This window comes from Coptis chinensis, chromosome 7 (assembly GCF_015680905.1).
Source record: "Coptis chinensis isolate HL-2020 chromosome 7, ASM1568090v1, whole genome shotgun sequence".
NCBI lineage: Eukaryota > Viridiplantae > Streptophyta > Magnoliopsida > Ranunculales > Ranunculaceae > Coptis > Coptis chinensis.
This window is the reverse complement of record NC_141462.1, coordinates 131,006-157,778: the sequence shown is the minus strand read 5'-3', so window position 1 is coordinate 157,778 and position 26,773 is coordinate 131,006. Positions and strand designations below refer to the sequence as shown.

The 26,773-nt window shown below is 35.0% G+C and overlaps 3 protein-coding genes and 1 non-coding gene across 4 annotated transcripts; 2 read left to right on the top strand and 2 right to left on the bottom strand.

Moving 5' to 3' along the window:
* The first annotated feature begins 8,066 nt into the window (after positions 1-8,066).
* Positions 8,067-10,573, top strand: LOC147484903 (DNA double-strand break repair RAD50 ATPase). The gene is made up of 2 exons (XM_086572994.1): positions 8,067-8,597; positions 8,923-10,573. Exons 1-2 carry the CDS (start codon positions 8,337-8,339, stop codon positions 10,489-10,491), a joined length of 1,830 nt encoding a protein of 609 aa, XP_086429120.1. The 5' UTR covers positions 8,067-8,336; the 3' UTR covers positions 10,492-10,573.
* An 875-nt stretch (positions 10,574-11,448) lies between these two features.
* LOC147484901 (uncharacterized) lies at positions 11,449-16,543 on the top strand. The gene is given in 5 exon segments (XM_086571064.1): positions 11,449-12,774; positions 12,776-12,945; positions 13,187-13,241; positions 14,805-15,974; positions 15,976-16,543. Coding segments are annotated over 5 exon segments (3,141 nt in total). The 5' UTR covers positions 11,449-11,463; the 3' UTR covers positions 16,411-16,543.
* On the bottom strand, positions 13,273-13,488 carry LOC147484902 (small nucleolar RNA U3). The gene has a single exon (XR_015203325.1). It is a non-coding gene; the product is annotated as a small nucleolar RNA U3 (small nucleolar RNA).
* A 414-nt stretch (positions 16,544-16,957) lies between the features above and the next one.
* LOC147484900 (alpha/beta hydrolase family protein) lies at positions 16,958-19,268 on the bottom strand. Its single transcript, XM_086569683.1, has 5 exons — positions 18,817-19,268; positions 18,546-18,630; positions 18,265-18,434; positions 17,530-17,804; positions 16,958-17,385 (listed from the first exon to the last, which is right to left on the bottom strand). The coding sequence occupies exons 1-5, from the start codon at positions 19,190-19,192 to the stop codon at positions 17,209-17,211; spliced, it is 1,083 nt and encodes a 360-aa protein (XP_086425809.1). The 5' UTR covers positions 19,193-19,268; the 3' UTR covers positions 16,958-17,208.
* Between the last annotated feature and the right edge of the window lie 7,505 nt (positions 19,269-26,773).

Genomic DNA, 26,773 nt, shown 5'->3' with positions numbered 1-26,773 from the left:
TTGCTCTATGTACAGAAAACCTTGCTTCTCTGTGCAATCTATATGTTTGGTTTTGGAGTTTGGACCATAAATTTGTGAAATTAGAAAGATAAATAAATTAAAATAAAAATGGCATGAAACAAGAAGTTCCAATTGGTTGCATATACTAGGAGCAAATAAATTTGGATTGCGCTAGTTACTGTGGACAAACAGAATTAAGTCCAACATATAAGCCATTAATCGACTTTAGTGAGAACGGAGGTGCTACAAGAGGGAAGTGACATGCTCAATGGTTCTTTACGGTTCCTCACAAATACTGAAGGGTACAAATATATGGTTTGCGTGATAATGTCGTACAGATATAGTTACTGTCTTCTTCCTAATTTAATATAATTCAAAGTTTTGCATCTTTCCAAAACTTTTATAAGAGACTACTCTCTCGAAAAAGTCAAAAGTTTCTTCTTCTCACTCTCAATCTTATTCTGTCAGCCCTCAAAAGCCTAAAGTTACCTCTCACTCACTCTCTTCGTTCTCACAGATCAACCATGAACCTACCTACCATTTTTTCGTCCCCAAAAAATTTCATGAACAAGTTTTTTTTTTCTTGAAACATGAATTAAAAGGGTTAGGCTGACCCTCAGACCTGCATTAGAATCTCAAATATATCTTTCCACCCACATCATCCTCAACAATCTCTGCTGCTAAGATGAGATCAAGTGGAGGGACATTATGCAACTTCATACTTCATACCATGCAAGATTTTTTGGATTCAAACCAAGCACATAAGAAATTGAACAAAAATATGTTTTTTACAAAATAAAAGTTTCCATATTTGCATCTTTTCAACTAAAACAAGCGCAGCTTCTGTTTTCTGCCTCGCCCCTATTTTGCTTCAAACTTGAAGTTTCTATTTCCTTGGGTTTCTTTCTTCCTTTCAGCATCTAACCTAGCTTGCCACCGCATAAACTGTCTCCGGTGCTTAACCGTACCTCTGTACACTTTTCAGGTCGGTCATGATTTCATAGTGCATTACTATACTGTGACAACATAGGCACATAGCAATGACTCTTAACTAAATCACCTCCTCTAGTAGTCTAGTGAGTAGTGACGACTTTTTTTTTTCCATGGAAAACGTGCACACGATTTCAACAACCTCAATCCTATTTTTTATTTCTTGGATTGGTTTAAGTGTATCCAGTCTCTATGAATCTCAGTTCCCCATACAATGCGAATTTAAGTATCCACATAGTACTAAGAACTCATCCTCCACCATTCCTACCTCGCACCTGTACAAGTGACAAGGACCTGCAAAACTAAGTTGCATCAGAATAGTGGAACACAATATCCTATAAATCCCAAATCTCCTTTTTAGTAAGATAGTTTTATCAACTATTTTTTTTTTTGTTTGATACATATTCATATTGCAGCTGGGCTCATTTGTGATGACTTTGTGCAGAAGATTTATCGATAGAGAAAAAGTTGGTGATCATAGAAAATTCGAATAATCTTGAAGAAATGACCATTTCTGATGAGAAGGAAAGCCATTGGGTTGCGCCATATTTTGTGGTCGATATCATCTTCAACATCTTCACGAGGGTTCCTGCCCATAAAGTTCAAGAAGTGAGGTATAGTTGCAAAGAGTGGTATGATGTAATGAACAGTTCTTGTTTCACTCTCACCCACCTTCAGCACTCAAATCCTAGTTTGATTGCCATACCGATCGTCATGGTCTTACCAGTCAAAGAGGGCGTTCGCTATGTTCGTCCTGATATTATATATACAAATACATGAGAAAAAGAGATTAAAACCCAGAAAGTTTGTGGACAACACTTGCGAGTACGTGGACAAAACTTGCAAGTTCGTGGTTGATACTTGTAATGGCTTAGTGCTGTTAGAGGATGTCGTATGGTACTTGAAATTTTTGTTCTTCAGATTAGGAGGATATCATTATGACGACATTCCCCAGTAGTTGTAATTATGATTACCCCCATTATAATCTAAATTAGTGATTTCCCCCTAAATTAACGGTAAAACACATTCCACTAATTTTTTCGTCCTTCCGTCAAAATACATGAAATTACATTTATACTATTTTGCTCTTTCATATTTATTTTTTTATTATTATTCTATAGGTCCCACAAAAACAAATGTTTTCGATTTTTTTAATAAGTTAATAAAACTGAAAAAAGAAAATAATTAAAAAAATAATAAAATTAAAAATAAGTGGGGCTCACAATAGAAAAAAAAAATTAGTTTTGTGGGGCCACATGAAAATAAAAAGAAATTTTGATTTTTCTCTTTAAAATTGATTTTTTTTTCCTGTGAGCCCCATCATAATGAAAAAATAATAATTTCTAAAAAAAATGTGGATCCCACAAACACTAAGTCCTCACTTCATTTTTTATTCACTTTAAAAAACAAAGAAAACTAAAAAAAAGTGGGGCTCACAGTAAAAAAAATATAATTTTTTAGTTTTGTGGGGCCACAATAATTTTTTTTTTAAATTGGTTTTTCTTTTTAAAATTAATTTTTTTTTCTATGGGCCCCATCATAATAAAAAAATATTCTTTTAAAAAATGTGAGTCCCACAAATACTAATTCCCATTTTATTTTTTGTTTGTTTTTTTGTGGGGCCCATAAAATAATAAAAATAAATAAATATAAGAGAGTAAAATGGTATAAATATAATTTCATGTGTTTTAACTGGTTAAAGACGGAAAAATCAAGAAAGTCATAAATAATTAAAACATAAAATAGTGTATAAGTCACACAAACCGCAAGTAAGGGTACCGATCTCGCTCCTAATTCGCGCTCTTGCGGATTTACACCCAAATCGCCCAAAAATCGTGCTTTGCAAAAACTAAATCCGCGCTTTCGATTTTTTAGTCCGCGCTCTCCACTTTTTTGGTTATTTCTACATCTATATTGCTTTCCAATAATAGTGTATTGTTTCAATACTCTAACAAATTGCAATCTGGGATTCATGTTTGAACCAATTCAAAGATTTTTTTCAATTAGAAATTCGAAGTTGCATCCAATTTTCAAATTTGGCATTGCAAATGCCACCTTCAAAGTTTTAACTGATATGGATGATCAATTCATTAGAAAAGGGAATAGAATTGAAATAGAAAGAATTGGCAGTTGATCTTCATTAGCAAAGGGAATTTGAAGTTGCAAAGAGAAGAAGTACAAAACAGAACTTATGAGGGTTCTCCAAGAATGAAAAGGAGAAAAATAATGTATTTTGAGGTTTTTTCAAATGGAGCACACCTCTGTTTCACACGTGGCCCAAGAAATTGATTGTTATTTGTACCAAGAGCACATGACACATCACTGTATTTTGAGGTTTTATAAAATAAAGCAAGGGAAATAAAAATTATAAAAAAGTGGTGTAGTAACACATAAGTAAATCGTGTATGTATAGTGTATATATATACTTGTAATATGTATATCTACACACGCTCTCGCAACGCTCTAAAAGTGGGAGCTTCTCAAGTTAGCCGCTTTAACGCTCTCACTCCCGCTCCCGTTCTCGCTCTTGCTCCACGATCTGGTGACTAAGGTGTGTGATTGTACATCATATCAGGGTTACTTCGAGCATATATCAAATTCAAATTTTGCAAATATATATATATATATATAAAGTTTTGTTATATCCTACTAATATTTGCAATTCAGAAAATAAAATATTAAAATAAATGAATGGAAGGCGGAAAAAAAATTAGAAATTCGCTAAAAATCGGAAAAAAATCACTAAAAATCGGTAAACATCTTCGGAGACTTTTTACGTTTTTTTTGAAAATATAAGAAAATTTTGTGACTTATGATTACAACTACTTTGGGGTGTAATTCTTTTTGCCATACCATGGGAAAATCAATATTGTGACATTGATAATCGAAAATTCACCTAACCGAGATGTACCATGTGGTTTTCACAATTGAAAAACATATCACAATTCTGACTTTTGCCTTTAGTTTGATTGGTTGGAAAACTTCTCTAACTAACTCATGAATGAAAAACTTTTTGAGAAATTACATATATACATTATTCTTGCGTACTCGCATTTGATGGCGTACGAAAAAAAAATTGAAATTTTCAATTTTCAAAATTTTTCCAACAAGTTTTTGTTTATTTATTTTTTTAAATTGGTGAATGTTACATTCGTTAGAGTTACATTCTTAAAGTCCTTCCCAAAAAAATTTCTTAAATCAAACTTATCCACAGGAAAATAAGGAATCAAACAATCGTTACATCACTTACATGCATAGAAGTATAAAACAAATAGGAATCCTCTTACCAGTGCAATTTCTTTTACTTCCCACAATAATTTCGTAGTAGAGGCCTCGAAAACGCCTTACCATATAATCTACAAGTATGCAAACCATGTTGCCGCATTGGGTTTTTTTTTTCAAAAGTCTTAAAGTCTTAAAACATATCCCTCGAGTTCAATAGTTAACATGATTTTTTTGGATTCTAATTGTAATTGGTAATTGTAATTATGTAGGAAAGACTCATATATATTTTTTAATATGGAATACTTATGTTATTTAAGTGACATTAGAAAAGTTTTTCTAAATTATTAATAAAAGAGAGCTTGTTCTAATATTAGCAAGGGAAATTGGGGATAATTATATAATTTAAGTGATATTAGGGAGGTTTTTCTAAATTATTAATAAATAGGGGGTTTGTTCTAATTTTTGTGAGGGAGGTGTTTTGAAATTGAGCAACTATGGAGATTACAAATTGCCTACACGACAGTGGAGAGGGATTCCTAAATATCCGGCTATCAAGGCATCTCCAATAGGGGGTGTAAACCGTATAAAGTGGAAATTTTACACCCCAAATATCAAAAAACTCTTTCCAATGGGAGTGTTATACCGTAGGTAATAGAGTACTAGTTGATAGAAAGGGTGGGGAATTCCCCCTCTCGCTATTAGCTAATAAAAAGCCCAGATGACACTCGAACAGACGTTTGAATAAAAAAATATTCGGACGTCAGTTGGAGTGTCATCCCTATCTATTTCTAAAGTCACAATTTGAAAATTTTAAACTCGGACGTCACTTCAAGTGACGTCCCACTTTAATTTAAAGAGGAACGTCACTTGAAGTGACGTCTGAGTTTAAAATTGAACTTTTTTACGCTTCTCCATTGGGAACAATAGAGAGTGGATATTTATGGACTCTATAATAATTTATAATTGAAGTTGTAAAATCCTAATGGCACCTAGGTGGCGCCTATGTGGAGGTATAATTTTACACTCCCATTAGACATGCCCTCATATAGTGTAGAGATTATGGGTTTATAGGTTTCCTTATTCTAACAATCTAACCTGAGCATACCCCAAAAGACATAAAAGCCCAAGCCCAATTGAACCAAAGCTTTTTACAAGTATTAAGTGTGTAACCCCTCCAAGTTGCACCCTCCTTGGGCCTATGGTTTTTCAAAGCTTGGATTGGACCAGAGTTAGATCTTGGTTTACCCTGAAACAAGGAAAGATTAATTCAAGTGTTTTACCCACTATACTGTCATCTACTCATCCTTGATCCGCCTCATCGTCAGAGATGGAGACACCCATGAACCATGTTTTCCTTTTTGTTCCTTAGCCCAAAATTATGAGTTGGAAACACAGTGACCTTACTGTTTTCAATACAACACTGCATACAAATGTTTTGGTAAAGAAAACAAAAAGAGGCAAATTATGGGCCGTTGGTTTACCCCACAGGCCCCAAGGCATAATATTGTGGTATATGTTTTTCTTTGATATTGTGCTAAATGTACCATATTGTGGTATATCAGTATACTGTATATGTGTACCTTCCTTTCATTCTTTGCCATGGCCATGTGTTGTGTACAGTTAACGTCATGATTTAGTGACTCCACCCTCCACCTCTCAAAATGTCTCTCTTTTGTTCCATTTAGAAGACCTCTTTTGTTCCATGAGAAGATCTCAGCTGGGTCTGCTAAGCGCTTAAGCCCTTTTAGGTACAATTGGACCATTCAATTACTACCTTGACGATGGGGGTAGTATGGTTATACCTTCTCTTATATCTTTACCTATTCTTTTATAGGCTTATATAGTTATATGCATGTGCAGGTGGAAAACTTCACCTGCTCTGCACTTTTGGAGTAGTTGGTAATTGGTAGTAGAAATGAAAGAGATTATGTTAATAGAAAATGTAAAGAATGAGAAAAGTGGTCATGGGAAACACCGAAGCTATTATATTCAATTCTCTTGGCCGTCCCTGAAGGCATTCCACTGAATAAACTAATGATATCAAGGAAAGGTACATTTATTGTGCACCATTCAGTCCATTGGCTCTTTTCACAGTTGGATTAGTAGTCTCCCTGTTTGAAGCACTTCTTATCACAAATGATCATTATCATTCCAATGGCATTACTTTTCAAGCAAAATTTCCAATCCAATGTAATGTAATAATGTATACAATGCACGACACGCATATAATGTCTCATGTTTAGGGCAGGGAATTGGGTCGGGTAGACCCGAATCCGACCCGACCTGATTACTGAATATATTGGGTTTGGGTCGATTTTTATATCTGTTTATGTATTCAAGTCGGATTCGGATTCGGATATAATTTTTAAGTTTTTTTTGAATTTTTAGTATTATCCGATCGGGCTAGTCGGGTTCGGGTCGGCTTCGGATATTAAATTTCGGATATAATCGGATTCGAATACTGTGAAATTATTCGGATTCGGATTCAGATATAGCCATATCTGCCCTACTCATATTGGAGTCTCTCCGAGACCCTTGCGACCGGTAATAGGTCGCTGGTCTGACCAGACAGACGTGAGCCGGGATTGCTAGCATCCCGTCTACACCCGGCTCCAGCCTTTAGCACCCACCTTCATATTGGCTAGCTAGTATTAATTAGAGAGGTAAGACAGAAAAATTATACTATGTATGGTCTATTGGCCTTTAGCACCCACCTTCATATTGGCTAGCTAGTATTAATTAGAGAGGTAAGAAAGAAAAATTATACTATGTATGGTATATTGGTATACAGGTTTAGCCGTATTTTACATTATTGTCAAGAGTGATTTGGTCCCCCCAACCTTTTGCACTAAAGAGGTTCTTTTCATAGACAGAAGATATGACAGCCACTGATAAGTAGCTCTTGGATTTTTCTATCCCCACCACTGTCTTTCGGCAAAAAAGCAATTCTGAGACAGCTTGTATTTTCCATTGGACGAATATAGCACCAATCCTTCTTATACATTGATTACGACTAATGGTATGTAACTATATGTATGCCATTGTATACTACATTTTTATATACCATTTGCGTATTTAATTAATAGCATGAAAGGTTGCTTCTAGTACAAACTTTACAAACTGAATTATGGTATATATATTTTTTTGGTAAAAAAGAATTATGATATTTGATATCCCCTTTTACACTTCTCATTCCATCAATTCCATGTGCTGATGTGCATCTTACATGCTACCACGAGACATCCATAAATTCTTTGTTGCCAAATTACCAAAATAATGAAAATACATGACAAACTGTGATGGATAGTTTAGTTTTTTCTTTCTTTAACCATTATTAACTGAAAGTTTGAAACATGGAAAGTTGGTAGCCTGATGAATTATCACTAGTAAGGTGGTAGTCTTTTTCCTAACTAAAAAAAGTTAGTCAAGCTTTTAATAGTTTTTTGTTACACCTAATATTTCCTTTTTGTACTCACCTTTTACTAGTTTCTTCACTTGGTTCCTGACTTCTCGTTTTGTTCATGAATTTTACTTGATATTTTTCCTAGTCCTAATCATCTCCATATCACCATCTTGTACGCAGGAATAGAACATAGGTGAAACAAACTTAGAAGTATGTAGTAAGTTTGTACTACATGGAGGTGTAGGGAAAACTTAGAATTATTTTCAGGAAAAAAGAAGTTGATGATTTGTTGCGCAAGTTATTTGAGGATACACAAACTATGAGAAACAATAAAAATGCACTGCACTTTACTAGAGCAACATATATAAACGAGGGAGAAGAAGGGTAAGTTAGTAGTTTTACACCCTCACTCCCACGCCTACTCTGAGTAAAATCTACTACAACTCTTGTCTCCCTCCATGTTTCACATTCTCTCTTTTCTCTCTCTTCTTTGTTTATCTTTATCAGAGTACAGGGACAAAACTTACTGGATTACACAAAACATTTCACATTCCTTTTCTCTTTTCTGTTTTTTTTTCTGGCTCCCTAAATTCTCCCACTAGATATCATCCATATTCCTCTCTTCAATATCAATTCCATCAACTTATATCAAAACTTTCTTCTTCAGCTTATTATCTATCTCATATGTTCTGCTGTTATTCTCTTCTTCTTCTTCTTCATGGCTACTACTACTGCTTCTCAGACATTCCATGACACCAGCAACACCAAAACTAACACCAAAGACAGCAACATCATTGAAATAAGCAAGCAAGAAATCCAAGCTGCAATTGCTAAAGCAGTTGAACTTAGAGCTCTCCATGCTACTTTGATGCAAAGCAACAATAGTCCTGCAAGTCTGAGACATCCTACTACTGCTTCTCCTTCTCTTTCAAGACCTTCTTCTCAGTTCTCTGCTCAAGATTACCCTATTTTCACTCCTGTAAGTATCAAGTTTTCTTGTTTTTCTAAATTTTTTGGTGTTTTGGATCTCGATACTTGTTTTGTTTGTCAGGGGATTTATATTTCCTAATGAATTTGACATGGAAATTATACTTTGGTAACTTCACTATTCTAGAATTTCATTTGGTTTCTGATGATATTTATGTAGAAACGAACTGTGTATAGGTAACTTTACTTTGTTGTACTCTGTTGTGTATTTTGTGTACTGCTGTTTAGAACTCAGAAAATTAGTCTCGTTTAATGTGATCAAGACCCTTATATTATGACTGTTGCATGGTTTACTGAGGTGGGAATGTTTAAAACAGAGTTATGAAGAGGAACCAGTGAATGGTTATCAACATATTCAATTCGACTATGGGAATTTATCCGAATATTGGGATGGATTTGGACTAGCAGGAAGAAATAATGGTGGTGAAGGCGATTTTTTCGATGGCAAATGTGATTTTACGTCTTCTAGAAAGGGGTCGATGCTACCGCCTTTGCCACTTTCTTCTTTTAGCAGAGAGCTACAGAGTTATCCAGCTGAAGAAGATCATAAATCCATTTCAAGTTCTTGTACTAATCATATAACAACTGTACTTCAAACATCCCCAGGTGTAGACATTATCAAGTCAAGCAGAAGAAATGCTTCACTGGACTTGAAATCCATAACGACTTGCAATAACTGCAAGCCTGCAACTATCAGTAGTGAAACTGAAATCTGTAACAAAATTGGGAAGAATATGATCAGTAGCACAGCTCCTCCATCCGATTCTCATTCGTCAGTTCAATCACATTCGAAGAACAAAGGACCACTTCTTTCAAGGTTATTCCCTCGACTAAGGAAGAAGAACAAGAGTGAAGCATCACCTAATCGAGTAGAATCTGAGGCAGCTTCACAAACTTTCAAGGACATGGGGATAATGTCAATGGAATCCTTAAAGAAAGAATTGATGGAAGCCAATGAAAGTAGAGACGCAGCTTTGATGGAGGTTTCAGAAATGAAATATTCCTTGGGTGAGTTGAAAGATAAGCTAGAGCACCTAGAGACTTATTGTGAAGAGCTCAACAAGGCTTTGAAGCAAGCAGTACAAGGGAGGGATAGCCAGGTCCTTGAGCGACTAGGAGAAATGCCCAAGATAGGGAAATCGGTCAATGAGCAGAAAGATGGTGTCATGCCCCTGAGTCATGAAGTGATGGTAGAAGGTTTCTTGCAGATAGTATCAGAAGCAAGGTTATCAGTTAAGCAATTTTGCAGGACTCTTGTCAGTCAGATTGAACAAGCAGATAGCAACTTAATGGAGAAATTAAACTTACTTCTTCACCCATATAGACTGAATATGAACTCAAGGCACTCAAAAGTGGTATTGTATCATTTGGAAGCTCTTATAAACCAATCACTGTACCAAGACTTTGAAAACTGTATTTTCCAGAAGAATGGTACTCCCAAGTTCTTGGATCCCGAGCAAGACCGAGAGGTGCAATTCTCATCCTTTGTCTCCCTAAGAAACTTGAGCTGGAACGAAGTACTTAGAAAGGGTACTAAGTATTATAGCGAGGAATTCAGCAGATTCTGTGATCAAAAGATGAGTTGCATCATTGCAACACTAAATTGGACAAGGCCCTGGCCTGAACAACTACTTCAAGCCTTCTTTGTCGCTGCCAAATGCATCTGGTTGCTTCATTTGTTGGCATTTTCGTTCAATCCTCAGTTGGGAATTTTACGCATTGAAGAACACAGAAGCTATGATCCCCACTACATGGAGGACATTTCCGCAGAAAGACAGAGATCGCAAGCTCCAACTGGAGTAAAGATAATGGTAATGCCTGGGTTTTTTGTTCATGACAAGGTTCTGAAGTGTAAGGTTCTATGTAGGTATAAATCTGTAATTTGATTTCATGTATGTCATTCTATTTGTTTCTTGATTGGGGCAACACAGTACAAAGATTATGAATGTACAATATACCTTTGAGGAATCTGGTCACAGAAGCTTCTAACCTTAACATAATTTAGTTAATGAATTTTCATGTCGCATTTTTTTTCCATCATTACCAGGGAGTTAGGAAGTTAAGCACAATCATTTAACTTTTGAATAAATTTGTGTTTTCCACCACATACAAAAAATGAGCACCTACTCCACTACCACCTGTATTAATATTAACTTCAAAATTACAAAGCTAGCTTATTAGGAATGTCATCTGCTTGCAGTATGTTTGCATATTACCGATTTCGTCAGTTAAAAATAAATAAATTAAAAAATCAACTATAATCTGGACTTATCATTTGGACTAGAACAGTACGTATGCATCATTCAGTATAGCTCTTATGAATTGGACAGTTCCTGCGAAATCAATACGAGGCACGCAGGAGAGATAAATACTGGTAACAAACACACAATTGGTATAGATACCACCTCAACTATTAGAAAACTTGTTATTTTAGGAACTCAAAAGGCAGCATGTCAGCATGTATGCAAGTTACGCAAGTATATACAGGTCAGATCCTTCCTCTGGATACCTTGTAGTCTGGTTGAGTGGAGTCCTGCTTTGGGTCAACTCCAGGTCTAAACCCATTTTTATGTGTATCATGGTCCTTTTGGTCACTCTCCAACTGAACTTGGAAGTATTAAAAAAGGCACAAGCAAGATCTCGTTCTCATTGTTTATACTTGTTACATGCAATAAGCCAATAACTAATATTTGTATCGAGATACTCTGCAGCGTGTATTTTTAAATTAATCAGTGTTACCATTGTTATTATTACGAGACATTTTTTCATTTAATTCTATGTTGTCAACAACAACAACACAAGACTACAAGCTTGCATCGTAGATACACCTTCCCTGTGATTTGTTCTGTTCAGCTCAAATGGCACAAACAAAAGAAGAAATGGTGGTATTGTTTCCCTTCTTGGCTCAAGGTCATATCATACCTTTTATAGCCTTAGCGTTTCAAATAGAACAACGAATGGGCTACAAAGTCACCATCATCAACACACCACTAAACATCAAGAAAATTCACTCATCTCTACCTCCCAACTCCTCCATATCCCTCATTGAGCTCCCCTTTTGTAGCACTGACCATGGTCTTCCACCTGACTCAGAAAACACTGACAGTGTGCCTCCCCAACTCATGATAAACCTCGTCCAAGCCTCACTAACACTGAAACCATCTTTCAATCAACTCATGTTGGACATCACCAAGCAACAAGGCCACCCTCCTCTTTGTATCATTGCTGATTTGTTCTTCGGATGGACTGTTGACATCGCGCATGAATTGAATACATTTCATTCCGTTTTCATTACAGGCGGCGCGTATGGTTGTGCTGTGTACTACTCTTTGTGGTTGAATCTTCCTCAATGTAAAACAGATGCTAATGAATTCACATTACCAGACTTTCCTGAAGTCTCTTGTATTCATAGATCTCAGCTTCCAAACAATCTCAAGAGCGCGAGTGGTAATGATTCTTGGTCCATAGTTATGAATAAGTTGTTGCCGTTATGGTTTAAATCTGATAGCATATTGTTAAATACCATTGACGGGTTGGATCAAACTGGTCTTAAATATTTTAGAAGAAATATCATCGGTGGTGGACCAGTTTGGCCTATTATACCTGCCTTTGGTTATCAAAAAAAATGTTCAAGTGATGATGGGAGCGTTTATTCCATTCGTCCACAGAAAAATGTAGGGGTTGACCCAGAAAGATGCATTGATTGGCTCAACACCCGTCCTTCTAATTCGGTTCTGTTCGTGTCGTTTGGATCACAGAACACTATATCAAGCTCACAAATGATGGAATTAGCAACTGGGTTAGAAGCAAGTGGCATGAACTTCATTTGGGTTGTTAGACCTCCAATCGGATTCGACATAACTCAAGAGTTCAGATCAGAATGGCTACCTAAAGGATATGAAGATAGGATAAAAGAGCAGAACAAGGGACTCATAGTGCACAACTGGGCACCCCAAGTGGAAATTCTTGCACATAAGTCTATATGTGCTTTTCTAAGTCACTGTGGTTGGAGCTCAGTATTGGAGAGCTTAAGTAATGGTGTGCCTATACTTGGTTGGCCATTGTCTGGAGACCAGTATTTTAATTCAAAGCTTTTAGAGGAAGAAGTGGGAGTATGCATTGAGATTGGTAGATCAACTGCTTGTGATATCAAGCATGAAAATATAAAGCGAAGCAGTTGAGTTATTCATGGGTGCGAGTCAAAAAGGTCTGGAGATGCGAAAGAAAGCTTGTGAAGTTAAGGAGATGATTAAAAATGCTGTTAGAGAGGATGAAGATTTCAAGGGTGGTTCTGTGAAAGCCATTGAAGAATTCATAAATACTGCACTGTCCATAAGGAGGTGAATGATTATAGAACCCCAATGGAAGCTGTTAGGAAATTTTAGTTTGTTTCAATTTATCCTAATTCCTATCTACATCTTAAGCTATCTTCCATATTTTGGTCTTAGGAATGTTTTCTAATTCATGGAGATTATAGTAAGCTATGGGAAGATATATTCATCAAGCTAGTTTCAAAAGAATATATTTTTTTTTTCTATCATTGATTGCTACCTATGAATTGATGGAAATTGATATCTGCAGCATGCCATTTTATGCAATCAACAGAAAATCTGACCAAAAGTATGAATATTGCAAGGTACATAATCTGTTGCACAAAAAGATTTTGAAGCTTGTCAGACAACCGCACGACCACCCCAGGAGCCAGAAGGCTGCTGAGAACGATCCTCTATAGTTAAGCTGAGCCCATCAGGATCAACCAGCCATTAATCACGCTCTGGTCGCATGGTCCTGTCTCATCCACCAAGCTTTGGTTACCGTCTCTTGATTACTCAAGGAAACAGATGTACGAGCCTATAGAACAGATCCTGTTCAAGTAAGGTCGTACCAATCAATCCCACAAAGGGGTTTAAATGGTCTGTTACACTACTTTATCTTACTGATGTGGGTCTAAAGCCAAGTCTTTATTTGGTTTTTTTTTTTTTTTTTTTTTTTGAAAAAGTTGTGGCGTCAAAGGCAGACCCCTACTTCTTTCATTAGATTGAAACAGAAAACTTACAACCCTCCCTAAGAGGGTTGACACTATAGAGAATTCAATTGCAAAAGAAAGGAACACTCGAGCCTTCCTTGAGAGGAATCGAGGTTCGGTGTTACTAGTGCAAAGAGCTTCACTCACCTACCCAGCTGATTAATAGTGCCAGGAAATCAGTTGTAGCATATTGATCTTTAACCAAAGGCAGCAAGAGAAGAACACTCGCTGTTTATTTGATAGCCACTTTTTTTTGCTTGGTAAGTGAGAATATATTAAAACTTGAAACAAAAACAAAAGATGTTGTATTGGATGCTCCTACTTCATGACTATAACCATAAACAAGTACGGTGTATCAATTTAAAATCTGTAGAAAAGCTGAAAAGGTGCCTCCCACTTGTGCAACCAAATTGTAGATGCTTCATTCTCAGTTAGTGTGGCACCCTGTTTTGCAAGTAAATCAGCTGTGAAGTTTCCCTCTCTCAAATTGTTGAGATTCTCCACCTATGCAAGTTTTCAGTGCATGTTAGCCATCTATGTTGCCTGCATGTGATCACACTGGGACAAGTACTTTGATTTTCTCTCACATGCTTACATCTTAAAACACTACTATGTAGGAAAAACCATATCCCTATCGAGCTCTCGTTTCCTCAACTCAATGGCACAAAATGGAGAAGAGGAGATGATGGTAATCTTTCCCTTCAAGGCTCAAGGACATGTGAGACCTTTTCTTACCATTAGCTCTTCGAATATAACAGAAAATGGGCTACAAAATCATATTCGTCAACACACCTTTAAACATCAAGAAACTTCATTCGATATTTCCATCTACTCTTCCCCACATGGGGCTTTCCTTTTGCAGCACTGACCATGGTCTTCCACCTGACTCGGAAAACACTGATACTCTGCATCACACACTCATTGGTCACCTTAGATCAAATTAGTTTTAATAAGTATTTTAGAAGAAAAAGTACGGTGGTGGTAGACCGGCCTGTTTGGCCTATTCTACCTGCCTTTATTATTGTACAACCGATGATGTGGTTGTGTATATTATTCAAACACGTAAAACAATGAGAAATCCGACTTTTTGGTTAAACAATGACCTTCTTTTGAGCCTCTCTTTGTCGAACTCTCTTTGGTTAAAAATTCTCCTTCTCAGTCATAATTTGACAGCTAGAATGTCGTCACAGTAGGACTAGGCGACTAGCATTTAAATTTTCAACCACATGCTTGGATCTTGCATCTTGCATCTTAAAAGTTAAAACACTAGCCTGCCTATCTCTCCTGAACTCAATGGCACAAACAAGAGAAGAAGAGATGGTGGTAATGTTTCCCTTCATGGCTCAAGGCCATATTAGGCCTTTTTTAGCCTTGGCTCTTCAAATAGAGCTAAAAATGGGCTACAAAATCATAATCGTCAACACTCCTTTAAACATCAAAAAACTGCACTCATCTATCCCTCCCAACTCATCCATATCTCTCACAGAACTTCCCTTTTGTAGCACTGATCACGGCCTTCCACCTGATTCAGAAAACACTGATGGTCTCCCTTACCCACTCATTTGTAATCTTCTTGAAGCCTCAGTAACTCTCAAACCATACTTCGATCAACTTATCCTGGACATCACCAAGAAACAAGGCCACCCTCCTCTTTGTATCATTGCAGATATGTTCACGGGTTGGACTCTTGATATTGCACGTGAATTGAATATATTTCATTCAGTTTTCCAGACAGGCAGTGCATTTGGTATGGCTGTATACTACTCTTTGTGGGTACATCTTCCTCATAGTAAAACAGATGCTGATGAGTTCACCTTACCTGACTTTCCTGAAGTCTCTTCAATCCATAGATCGCAGGTTACAAACAATATGAAGTACGCGGACGGTAACGATCGTTGGTCAAAAATTATACAAAAGTTGCTGTCATATTGGTTTGAATCAGACGGTATGTTGGTAAGTACCATTGAAGAGTTGGATCAAATTGGCTTGAAGTATTTTAGAAGAAAAAGTGGTGGTAAACCTGTTTGGCCTATTTTACCTGCCTTTAGGTGTCAAAAAAATGGTACAAGTGGTGATGGTGTTGTTTATACTATTCGTCCCCAGAACAATTCTGGGGTTGGTTCAGAAAAATGTATTGAGTGGCTCAATTCCCATTCTGCAAATTCGGTTTTATTCGTGTCTTTTGGCTCACAGAACACCATATCAAGTACACAAATGATGCAATTAGCAATTGCATTGGAAACAAGTGGCAAGAATTTCATTTGGGTTGTTAGGCCTCCAATCGAATTCGAAATAACCGAAAAATTCAGATCGGAATGGTTACCAGAAGGATATGAAGACAGGAATAAAAGAGCAGAACAAGGGGCTCATAGTACACAAGTGGGCACCACAATTGGACATTTTGTCACACAAGTCTACGTGTGCTTTCCTAACTCACTGTGGTTGGAACTCAGTGTTGGAAAGCTTGAGTAATGGTGTGCCCCTACTTGGTTGGCCACTAGCTGGTGAACAGTTCAACAATTCAAAGCTTTTAGAGGAAGAGACTGGTGTTGCTGTTGAGGTTGGTAGAGGGACTACTTGTGAGATCAAGCATGAAAACGTAAAAACAGCAATTGAGTTAGTAATGGGTGACAGTGAAAAGGGTTTGCAGATAAGAAAGAAGGCTAATGAAGTTAAAGAAATGATTAAAGATGCTGTTAGGGATGATGAAGGTTTCAAAGGCAGCTCTGTCAAAGCTATTGAAGACTTCATAAATACAGCTTTGTCTAGAAGAGAGTAAAAGATGTTGAAACGACAAACAAAACTGCAATTGAAGTTCGCTTATTGTTATCTAATTATCTCCATCTCTGTTGTTTTCTTTGTTTTGGCCTTTAGCTTGCTTCCTAATGCATGAAGAGGACATGTTTAGTGAATATACCAATATACCATTGCAAGATTTCTTATGATTCTTCTGCATGTGTAGTTACGAAATCAAGGTTTAGTAACTTCGCAAAGTACAGTCACTGCTTTTCAACAAAAACCAGTGGATTGTGAAAAAGCTGCTTATACTGCTTCTGAACAGTTTTGGGGGTCGAGAGGTCCTAACTCCTAAAATTGATGTTACCAACCTGTGTAGCTGTGTGTGTTTACATGCAGTGTCGCCATATATATTGTGCTACTTACAATAAGATAAAATGAAATGAAAAAATGGTATCCAATGGAGGAGAATTCAGAAGTTTATGGTGTAGGAGACCTGGACAATTATCATTGTGTGCAACTTAATCTTACTGTACTAATAATTCCAATAAAGTTTAAAAGGTCACAAGTGTCAAGTGAAGTCATTTGCATGCTGATGCACGGGTCATGCCCCGTAAATTAATGTACACTCTATTCTTTAAAGGAGTAATTGTTCTTTTTTCTGGGTACAATTTTTTTTTTTTCTGGGTACAAGGAAACAAAGACGAGGAATTCTCTTATTTGTTATATTGTGTAAAGGGTGTATGGTGAAAAGCTACACTTCACATTACAGAATCAGAGGATTAGAGAACTAAACCAGGATATATGAATGAATACAGCTTCTTTGAATGTAATCGCTGTGTCACAACGTAGACTCCTTCCAGGGCAATCTGTCAAGTGCATCCACGATTGCTCTACGAAACTCATTGTTGTGAAGAAGGAAAGACGACACATGCCCACCTGTCACCCATCTCACTTCCGAACCTGGCCAAGCTTTTTGAAGCTCCAACACTGAATGCTTCGGAATGTACCCGTCATCCTTAAACAATCAATGAAATAACAAGTCTTTAGAAGAAATAACATTGTAAGATCAGAGGAAGAAAAAAAACTGAGATATCAAAAACACACCAGCTTCAAATATTACGGAAATCAAATTATTTAAGGATATAAGTCAGGAACTTACCGTGGCGCCTACGAATATGACCGATTCAGGATTTTTTGGAACCGGAAACCGTGTAACATCAGTGAGCGACAGTACAGTTCGCATACGTTCTCTAACTTCCTCCAAAGTCATTGAAGACTTCTGAATTCCTCCATCTTCTTTTAGTACATTCCACGCAGTGGCATGTCTTAAAATCCCTTCGCAGAATGCAACGGCTGCAGAATGCGGAGAAAGAAATGGAAGTGTCGCGATTGGTGTAGGATGCAAAGATCCAACCATTGCTGCATGTACTCCCCCTAAAATACAAATGCTGAATGTCAGCAAAACAACAATAGAGAAGTACATGAACAAAAGAGTGATGAAATAAAACTATCTTCTTGTTCTTGTTTTCGCAAATTAGAATTATCAAGAAAACATTTCCAAGATAAGTGCCCAATTAATTTCAAAACTTCAGTGTGAGTTTGAGAATTGGGAATCCTTCAAATGAATTCTTGAAATAATTTCACATTAATCAGGCACACACTTAGTTATTGATCACTGTAGATGCTTTAGGGCAGACCTAAGTTACATTGACACGGACATGTGTGTCCGTATCCGACACGGATATGAAGTGTTACACGCTTTGAGGTATGTACATACAATATGTGTCCGTCTGTCCGGATTACCGCATTATTGATCCTGTTATGCCATTAACATAGGGGCAGACTAGTTTGCATGTTAAACATTGTTGTAAAATTATTTAAAAAAACATCATACCCATGCTAAGTCCACATACACCTGTCTTGCCAAAGCCTTCCTCATTGTCTAACCAGTATAATAGACTGCGAGCTTCCTCAATTGTGGCACTCCCCAGCAACAGAAGATCACTAACACACAGGAGCTTCGAACCGCGCTGCAGCATAGGACGTCTCTTTCCATAGAAAGGGCTGCAGAATCACATTTAACTAAATTGAGGACTACCTATTGGTATCAACTAAAGAAAACATTCATTCTAATTTGAAACAGCTGGTTTAAGTATCCTGGTCCGCTGGACTCACCTCTCAAGAACCATGGTCGCTATGTTTTGCTTCAACAGTGGCCCACCGAGGCGCAATCTCCTCTCAAATGTGTGGTCCCCAGTGCCTGTAGTAAAAACCCAAATCATTTCCACATTGAATAAATATTTACCCCATACATAAAACTACTTATTCAGTATACGTCGAGTTGCAAACTTATTCAGTTCCCATTAAATTATCGAAATTGTGAATCTTTTATGTGGACACAATAAATTGTATAAAAACACAAGAAATAAAGTGAAAGAGCATTTACCTGCAAGGTGAACTACACAAGCCATGTTCTGTGGGGAGAAGGACTTAGGGGTAAGGAAGGCGACTCGGGCATTGTGACACTCAGGTGGCAATGCATGAAGAAGTTGTTCAGTGCAAGGAGTTGTAAAAACACCTTCTCTTAAACATGAATATTTAGTCTCCCAAACAGTTCTCCAAACAGGATTAATCACACTAGGTGGCCATGTTTGACTTGCTAAATCAGGAAAGAGCTGTTTAATCACACTCTCTAATAAATCTAACTTACTACCTCCCCAACCTCCTGAAAAAAATGGTGTACTTAATTTGGTTCGATGTACGAATGCACCGTATACATGATCCAATACATAATGAAGAATTCCTAGCTTGTATGACACCATTATTAAAAAAAAATACAATTACAATGAAATAATAAACCAATAAACTCTTGAATTATATTGGAAAAGGGAAAAGATTTATTACCGGAAACGTCTTGAATTAGACATTGGATGGGAATTGTACATTGAAGTGGAGATGGAAAACAAGTATGGAGAGATTGGGAGGAAGAAAACCGGATAACAGATCAGCCGGTTTTATATATAAGATATATATTCGCTTTTGTTTTATTATTGCTGGACACTGCACACAAAACAATGGGCAGAGATAAAGTCGTTTTTTGACACGTCAGATTTTAGGTGTACATGTGCCCAACCTCATCTTCCAATCACGTTTGCTAATTGTAATACTGGTATGCCACGTCACTTCGGGTGAAATAAAAGCACTCGTTGTACAAATGGTAAAAGTACGTTGTTGTATGTTATTGTCAGTGTAAAATTACAATGTACTAAAGTTTAGATTTGGAAAAATACATTGCATATTCATTGGTAAAAGTTTTTGTTTTCACACACTTTATAATGTACTAAATTTAGATTTCCCCTATTTTGTCCACATTTTCTAAATATTCCCAATTTTTAGAGACTTATGGATATTGGGGGTGTGTTTGGGGGGCTTTGTCCCCGATTAAAAAGTTCACTCAAACTATAAGGAAATCTTCAAACTATAGGACTCACCCCCCTAATTATTTTAGCAAATTTCCACTACTGTACCTTCAAAATTTCTACAACTATAATGAAAAATATAATCAACAAAAAATAATATATATATATATATAAAAACTAATAAAAACATTCCAATAAACCAATATTTTTGTTTATTTTCGTTTTTGCCTTTATAAAATTATCATTTATCATTTATTTATTTTGAGTTCAAAATCATTAAAAAAGACAAATGTGTCTTTGAATATTTGATGGGTTAATGAGACTAAAACAAATAGCCAAAGGCCCCAAAGTTCAACCGTTAATTTGTATAATTATAATCACTTATAACAAACTCGTAAGCTCTCTCTCATTTATTTCACTCTCAATTCTTAAACAAGACCTTCACCCAAAAAAAACACACACACAAATCAACAACAACACTAACAGACTAAACTACAACAAAAAACAAGTTTATAAATGACTTGCGGCGCAGTTTGTTGCACGTTTGTCATAATTATTTATAAAACTCATTATCATTATCAATCAAAAGTCCAATTAACTTGTTTTTTTTAAATTAATTAAATAAAACCACTTTGTCTAAATGAATTTACCTTATAGCTTTCTCTAGAGGTATGTCCCTTTTCTTGATTGGTAATATCGCTCCGTAAAAAATAATGGTAAGTTAGATATTGTATTTCTCTCCCCGTAATTCCCTAGTGTGTGTTCTGCATCTTGCAACACACCTAAACAAATATCCATTGAAATCATTAAAAAAAATATATTTAAATTAGTTAATATCAAATGTACATAAGCTAAACCCTAGATTTACCTTTTTAGACTCATGAGTTTTCCGTCCTGGAATAGCCCGTCATTACCATCAACCACAGCCTTTCTTCCTAATTTGTGATGCCATTTTGGCGTCACAATACCTCAACCCAAAAATAAAATTAAAAACAACAAGAACAACAACAAAAAACTAAAAACTAAAAACAAGTTCATAAAGGACTTCCGGCGCAGCTTGTTGCACGTTTGTCATAATTTATAACACTCGACTATTTATATTTATTGTTTTTATAATATATTATTAATATTAATAATAATAATAAAATAAATAAATAAATAAATAAATACAAAGGAAAAAGATTATAAAGAGATAGGGTCAAGAGGATAAACCCCATTCCCTATTTTCGGGGGGTTCTCAAAAAAGGGAAAACAAATACACGAGTTTGAACGGAAAAAGGGTTTTTACAAAAAAAAAATGAAAAAAAAATTACTGAGAGAGGAAAAAGGAAGGCTTTTTGCTGGAGATATCGATAGAACGTATAACTTGTGAGTAGATTTTTTTTTATACACCTTATGATTTTCGCATGTTTTAAAAATAATATGTAAATTGTTGGTTGTATATATAAATAATATACTGGGATTGAAATTTTTGGTGATGTCGAGTAATCAAGTTTACTGTTAATAATTGTAAAAACAACAAATTTATAAAATAAATAAACAAGATAAATAGATTTGGTTCGGCAGGCAAGAACTCAGTTGTAGATCAAATTGTGTAATGATCATTAATAGATTGTGATTCTTTAATTATACTATTGTTTCATTTGCTATATATAATGAGTTGTGTGGTTATTGTAAATGGTTGAGTTTTTGGGAGAGATTGGAGATTGATTTGGGATTTGAACTAATGGCTATCAATTTATTTTTGTTAAGAAATTTGAGTTGGGCATTTAAAACTTTGAACTAATAATTTGATTAATTTTGTTTTGGTTTGTTGGTGTATATGGATTGGTTACTGGTTTCAATTCGTTTTTGGTGAAGGTGGTTCAAATCTAGATTTGGTTTTTGGAGAAATTGATGATTTATTATTTTGATTGTTAATAGGTTGTAGGGTTTTCCATGCTAGTGATTTTTGGTGGGTTGATGGTGGTGGTTGGATAGGTGTTTGTATTGGTTGTTCGGTGGAGAAAGAGGTGTGATGGAGAAGATGATTGTGAGTATTATCTAGTACTCCCGCTTGCATTTTAGTTAAGTTGCGTCCGGATCTTTTAGTTGGGCCGGTTTCTTTAGAGTAGATTATGGGTTGGTTATGTTGTTAAGAAATTTAGATATGTTGGGTTCGCCTTGAGTTGGGCCTGTTGAGTTTGAGTGGACTGGATTCTATTAATTTAGATGGGCTTTGGGTTAGAGTTTGTTTTTAGGCCAAATATATGCCTGATTTGGAATCAAGTTTTCACCTTGTTAGGGTCAGATTCAAACTCTCGCCAAAACATAAAAAAGTGAGTTTTATGAGTATTCTTTCCAACCCAATTGGTCTCGTCGCATTCCGAGGTCTGTGGTGGTAGATATGATGTATGGAAGTTTGGTTGACAAAAACTAGTGTGTCAGAAATCAGTTTCTGCGCACTGTGTTAAAGTCTAGTTTTAATTTAGTTAGAGTTTTAACTATATTTTTATTAAAACATGAAAAATTAAGAGTTTGAAGTCTGATTTCTATTCCAATTGGCCTTATCACATTCCGAGGCATGTGGAATTAATTATAGTGTCTGGAAGTTTGATTGGCAGAAAACAATGCGTCAGAAACCAGTTTCTACGCACTGTGTTCGAGCCTAGTTTTCGAACATTTAGAATGAGATTAAGTATTTTTGTAACACATAAAAAAGTAAGTTCTATGTGTTAGCTTTTCAACACAAAAATCCTCGATGTATTTGGATATCTTTGGAAAGAGTTGTGTCATTCGGAAAATAGTCCGTCATAAATCCAATTTGCTGAAATTATGATTTTTACCGTTTTCAACCTAAGTCTTTTCTAGATGAGCTGAGGTTGGGACTTCGAGTTCTACATGAAAAAGTATGTCTACATACCCTAGTTTCTAAATGATTAAGTTACATGTCATTTGGATGAATGTAGAAAAACTATAGCATTGACAAATTGGTTAGAAAACCTATCGTGTTATCCTTTATGTGCATGAGCCTATTTTGGAAAATATATCTAATAATGAACTAAGAGTCTCTTAAACTCTTTTTGGGTGTTTTATATAGTGTTTGTAGCATACTTTTAGATTGTGGTTTTATTTGGATCCGACATGGTTCATAAGATCTGTTTTTTTTAGAATCAAAAGTAGATAAATATCCATTTGTGAGTTTGTGGATTTAAATGTTCATAGTGTATTTCTAGGTATGAAACTTTACGTATATGATTGTGGGAGTATTTGAAATTACTGTATGTGATTCTATATAGTATAAATTGTTGTTACTTAATTGTGTACGTGATTGTGATTGTTTAAAATGTATTCACGAAACATTTAACTAATACGTTATTCCTTATTGAACCTTTTGATATTTATGATTTATATAATTGATAATGAGGTGAGTTGATTAGTTATTGTGTTTGGAATATTTAGTAATGATTCTATTGTTTGAGACAATGTTTGTTTTGTAATTAAAATATTATGATAAATGAGAACTCTTTAATGTTAAAATCCGAGTAAAAGTGTCCGGTAAAAATTTAATGTGTCGTCCACATTTTTAGATCTCTCCACGCATATTTGATGAAAATAAATAAAATGAAATGTTTATGACTAATGATGTCATGTGAAAAGTAGTTTTAGATTTCTTGAGTGTATGGGAATGTAGGTATGAATTCCTTGAATATGGTGGGAATGACCTAAGGTATTAATTGAATGTGCTATAAATAACATGTTAGTGTTATGATAGGTATTTCTTGAATGTGGCGGGAATGACCCAAAATATTTATTGAATGTGTCATGAATGACCTGATATTTTGTTATGCCCAAAAGAGGTTTTGTGTATGTGTATAAAAAGCCCATAGATTATTGTGACTCACAAATTACGAGTTTACAAGATGAAAATATGTTTTCCTGGAGGCAATATCCCCGCTTAGGACATATGTCTTGTAGTGGTACTTGGTGTGAGTGAGACACACATATATGTGTGATTTGGCAAATGTGTGAAGTGCAAATCGTGGAGTAGGAATTAAGGTTGGATTGTGTATTTTAATAAATGCGTCGACGAGATAATTAATAAGCAAAATAAAATATTGATTTTACGTGTGATAGAGTTATTATTGCATATGAATATTTATGTATTATGATGTATATAATTTATTATGAGAAATATATACGTGGTTTGTGTGAGTTGATATTCACAAGGGATGAATGTACTCCTCTAGTAGGGATATTTTTCTCGTTTTCATAAGTAGATGAGTGGTTTTAAGAAAAATATTGGCTTTAAGTATGAGTGAGTTGTTGGATATGATTGGTGATATCTTATGATATGATGCATATAATTTATTACAAATGAATGTGAATATAGTTAGTGTGATATGATAGATATGGTGGTGTGATATGAATGTTAGTTAATATTTGTGATATATTATAATATGATGGATATGGTGGTGTAATATGAATGTTAGTTAATATTGGTGATATATTATGATATAATAGATATGGTGGTGTGACATGAATGTTAATATTAACGATATATTATGTCATATTATATATACCCATGATGGTTGCAGTGAGTGAAATAGATGTATACTATAAATGATTACATTTGAGAAATCTAATTTTGTTTTGTAGGAATGTATGAATTATTAACTTTTTACATTATATATACCCATGATGGTTGCAGTGAGTGAAATAGATGTATACTATAAATGATTACATTTGAGAAACCTAATTTTGTTTTGGAGGAGGGTATGACTTATTAACTTTTTATGCAGAGACGTTGTCCTACCCTAAGACGATGTGCTGGCTTAAATGTAAAATGTATCAAACTCATATTTAATTAGGTTATCATATATGCATTTACTAAGTGGAATGTAAGTGGTATTTATGTTATGAGTTGTTTTGGAAAATGAAAATGATGAATACTGTTATATGAGATTATTAAAATTGTATATTGGGGGTAAAATCTTACTTAAGAAGAAATTACATGCCGTTTTGAGAAAACGAAACTAACTTGTCTTCTAAGTTGAAATGATTGTAATAGTATATTTATTTATTTGAAATATTGAACATATTGTTTTTATATTTAGTCTTACTTATATCAAAAGATTCAATTTGCTTACCCCATGTTTGTTTTGTTTTGCAACGTGGGTGTATTTTTGGAAACATATATGGTGGAGTGCAGTGGATGAGGACACATGATTTGGATTTGCTCTTGGGGTCTTATGGTTTAAGTTTTACTGAAGTGTACGGTTTTGTTTTGAGACAAATGTAATAGAGTTGGTTAGTTTATTTGTAGTTTAATAATGTGATTGAAAGATTGTCCCATTTGGTTTTAAATTAGATCTCATATTTTAATATTGTAGTTGATAATATGTTATTAGAGTTTCGTTTCATCATGGGTTTTCAGATGATTGAATAGGGTGACGATTGAGATAATTATATCTTGGATAATTTTCTATTTTAAATTTTATATAAATTTGGGGTGTGACATAATTATTTATAAAACTATTTATCATTATCAATCAAATTTCAACTTAAAAAAAAAAACAAAACAAAGTAATTTTTTTACTTTCAATGTTAATATTTTATAGTTTTTTCCACATGATAATAAAGTTATATAGACTTATATCATTATAGGAAGTTAACAAATTGTGCTCCATTAAATTGTCATTTTGCTAATAGTGTGTGCCTGGGTAGCGGTTATAGCATTTTCAATGCCACTCTATAGTCCTACATGTCGAATGGGTAACTCAAATTTTCCATAACAACCTTTGCTCTATATCAAGTAGACAACTCACCACACTCCATTTTGGGGGTAAAATATAGAGTTTGATTTGCTTTATTAAGTGCTACTCCATACTAGCGCCCATGTTGTCCAAGTTGTCATAATTTGCCACATGTGCAAACAACCAATTTTATTATTTTTGTATCACTACATTTCATTTTAGGGGCCAAATATGGAAGAAATATATGGGATGTTGGCAAGTAAAGAGTGGTCGCAATATTTTAACATTAATGTCCAATGGGTCTATAAGATAAGTTTAATTATAAAAACAATAATATAGAGTGTGTGGGTTGGTGTGGATAATTTTCAAGACTTCAACTAACATCGTCTTTTAACTTGATGATACACTTTGAACTCTAAACGAAGTGTATGAATTGAAGATGCTAATTCCATATCATATTTTAATTTGGCTAAACAAAGATATCTCAAGTTTGGCTTTTACACGAGCTTTAAATTGAGCTCGAGACTCTAAAAACGAGTGAAGTATATGAATTAAATACATTCCATATCAGCAAATTTTATCTCCTGCCTGTAGGGCATCATATCACATCATGCCTTTGAAACAAACAAAACCTATATCCAAGGCTCCTGGAAACAATTGGGAGTCAAAATTTTTTCAGATTAAAATTATAATAATAATAATAATGCAAAAGTAGCACTCTGGACTTATGATTGTTTTTTAACTTCAAAGCGTTTGAATAATAGGGTTATATGGTTGGGCTAATTTTAATAGAATATAGGCATTTAAATATTTTAACTGAACATGATTACGTGGTTTGCCTAATATTTTATTTGAAAATTTTGAATTTTTTTCAAAGTATTTTAATTTTAGTCCAACTATGGTGATCGATAATACCACTGGCGATCGATAATTTTAGTCCAACTATGGTGATCGATAATTTTAATTTTAGTCCAACTATGGTGATCGATAATAATTAATTTAACGAGTGAGATTTTTATAATTAATAATTAAATTAAAGAATATATAATTTATAATTAACGAAATGCTATGCTCCGCTCACGCCCCCACTGTAATGCAATATATTAGTAATAATAAATATTTTGAAGAATCCAGAAAATTAAATGATATAATTACTGTACACCTAAAACCCTAATCCTTAAATCCCTAAATCCAGTTAATCATTTTATGCACAAACTCAAATGATTAGTACACGTGCAACTCTTTTGAC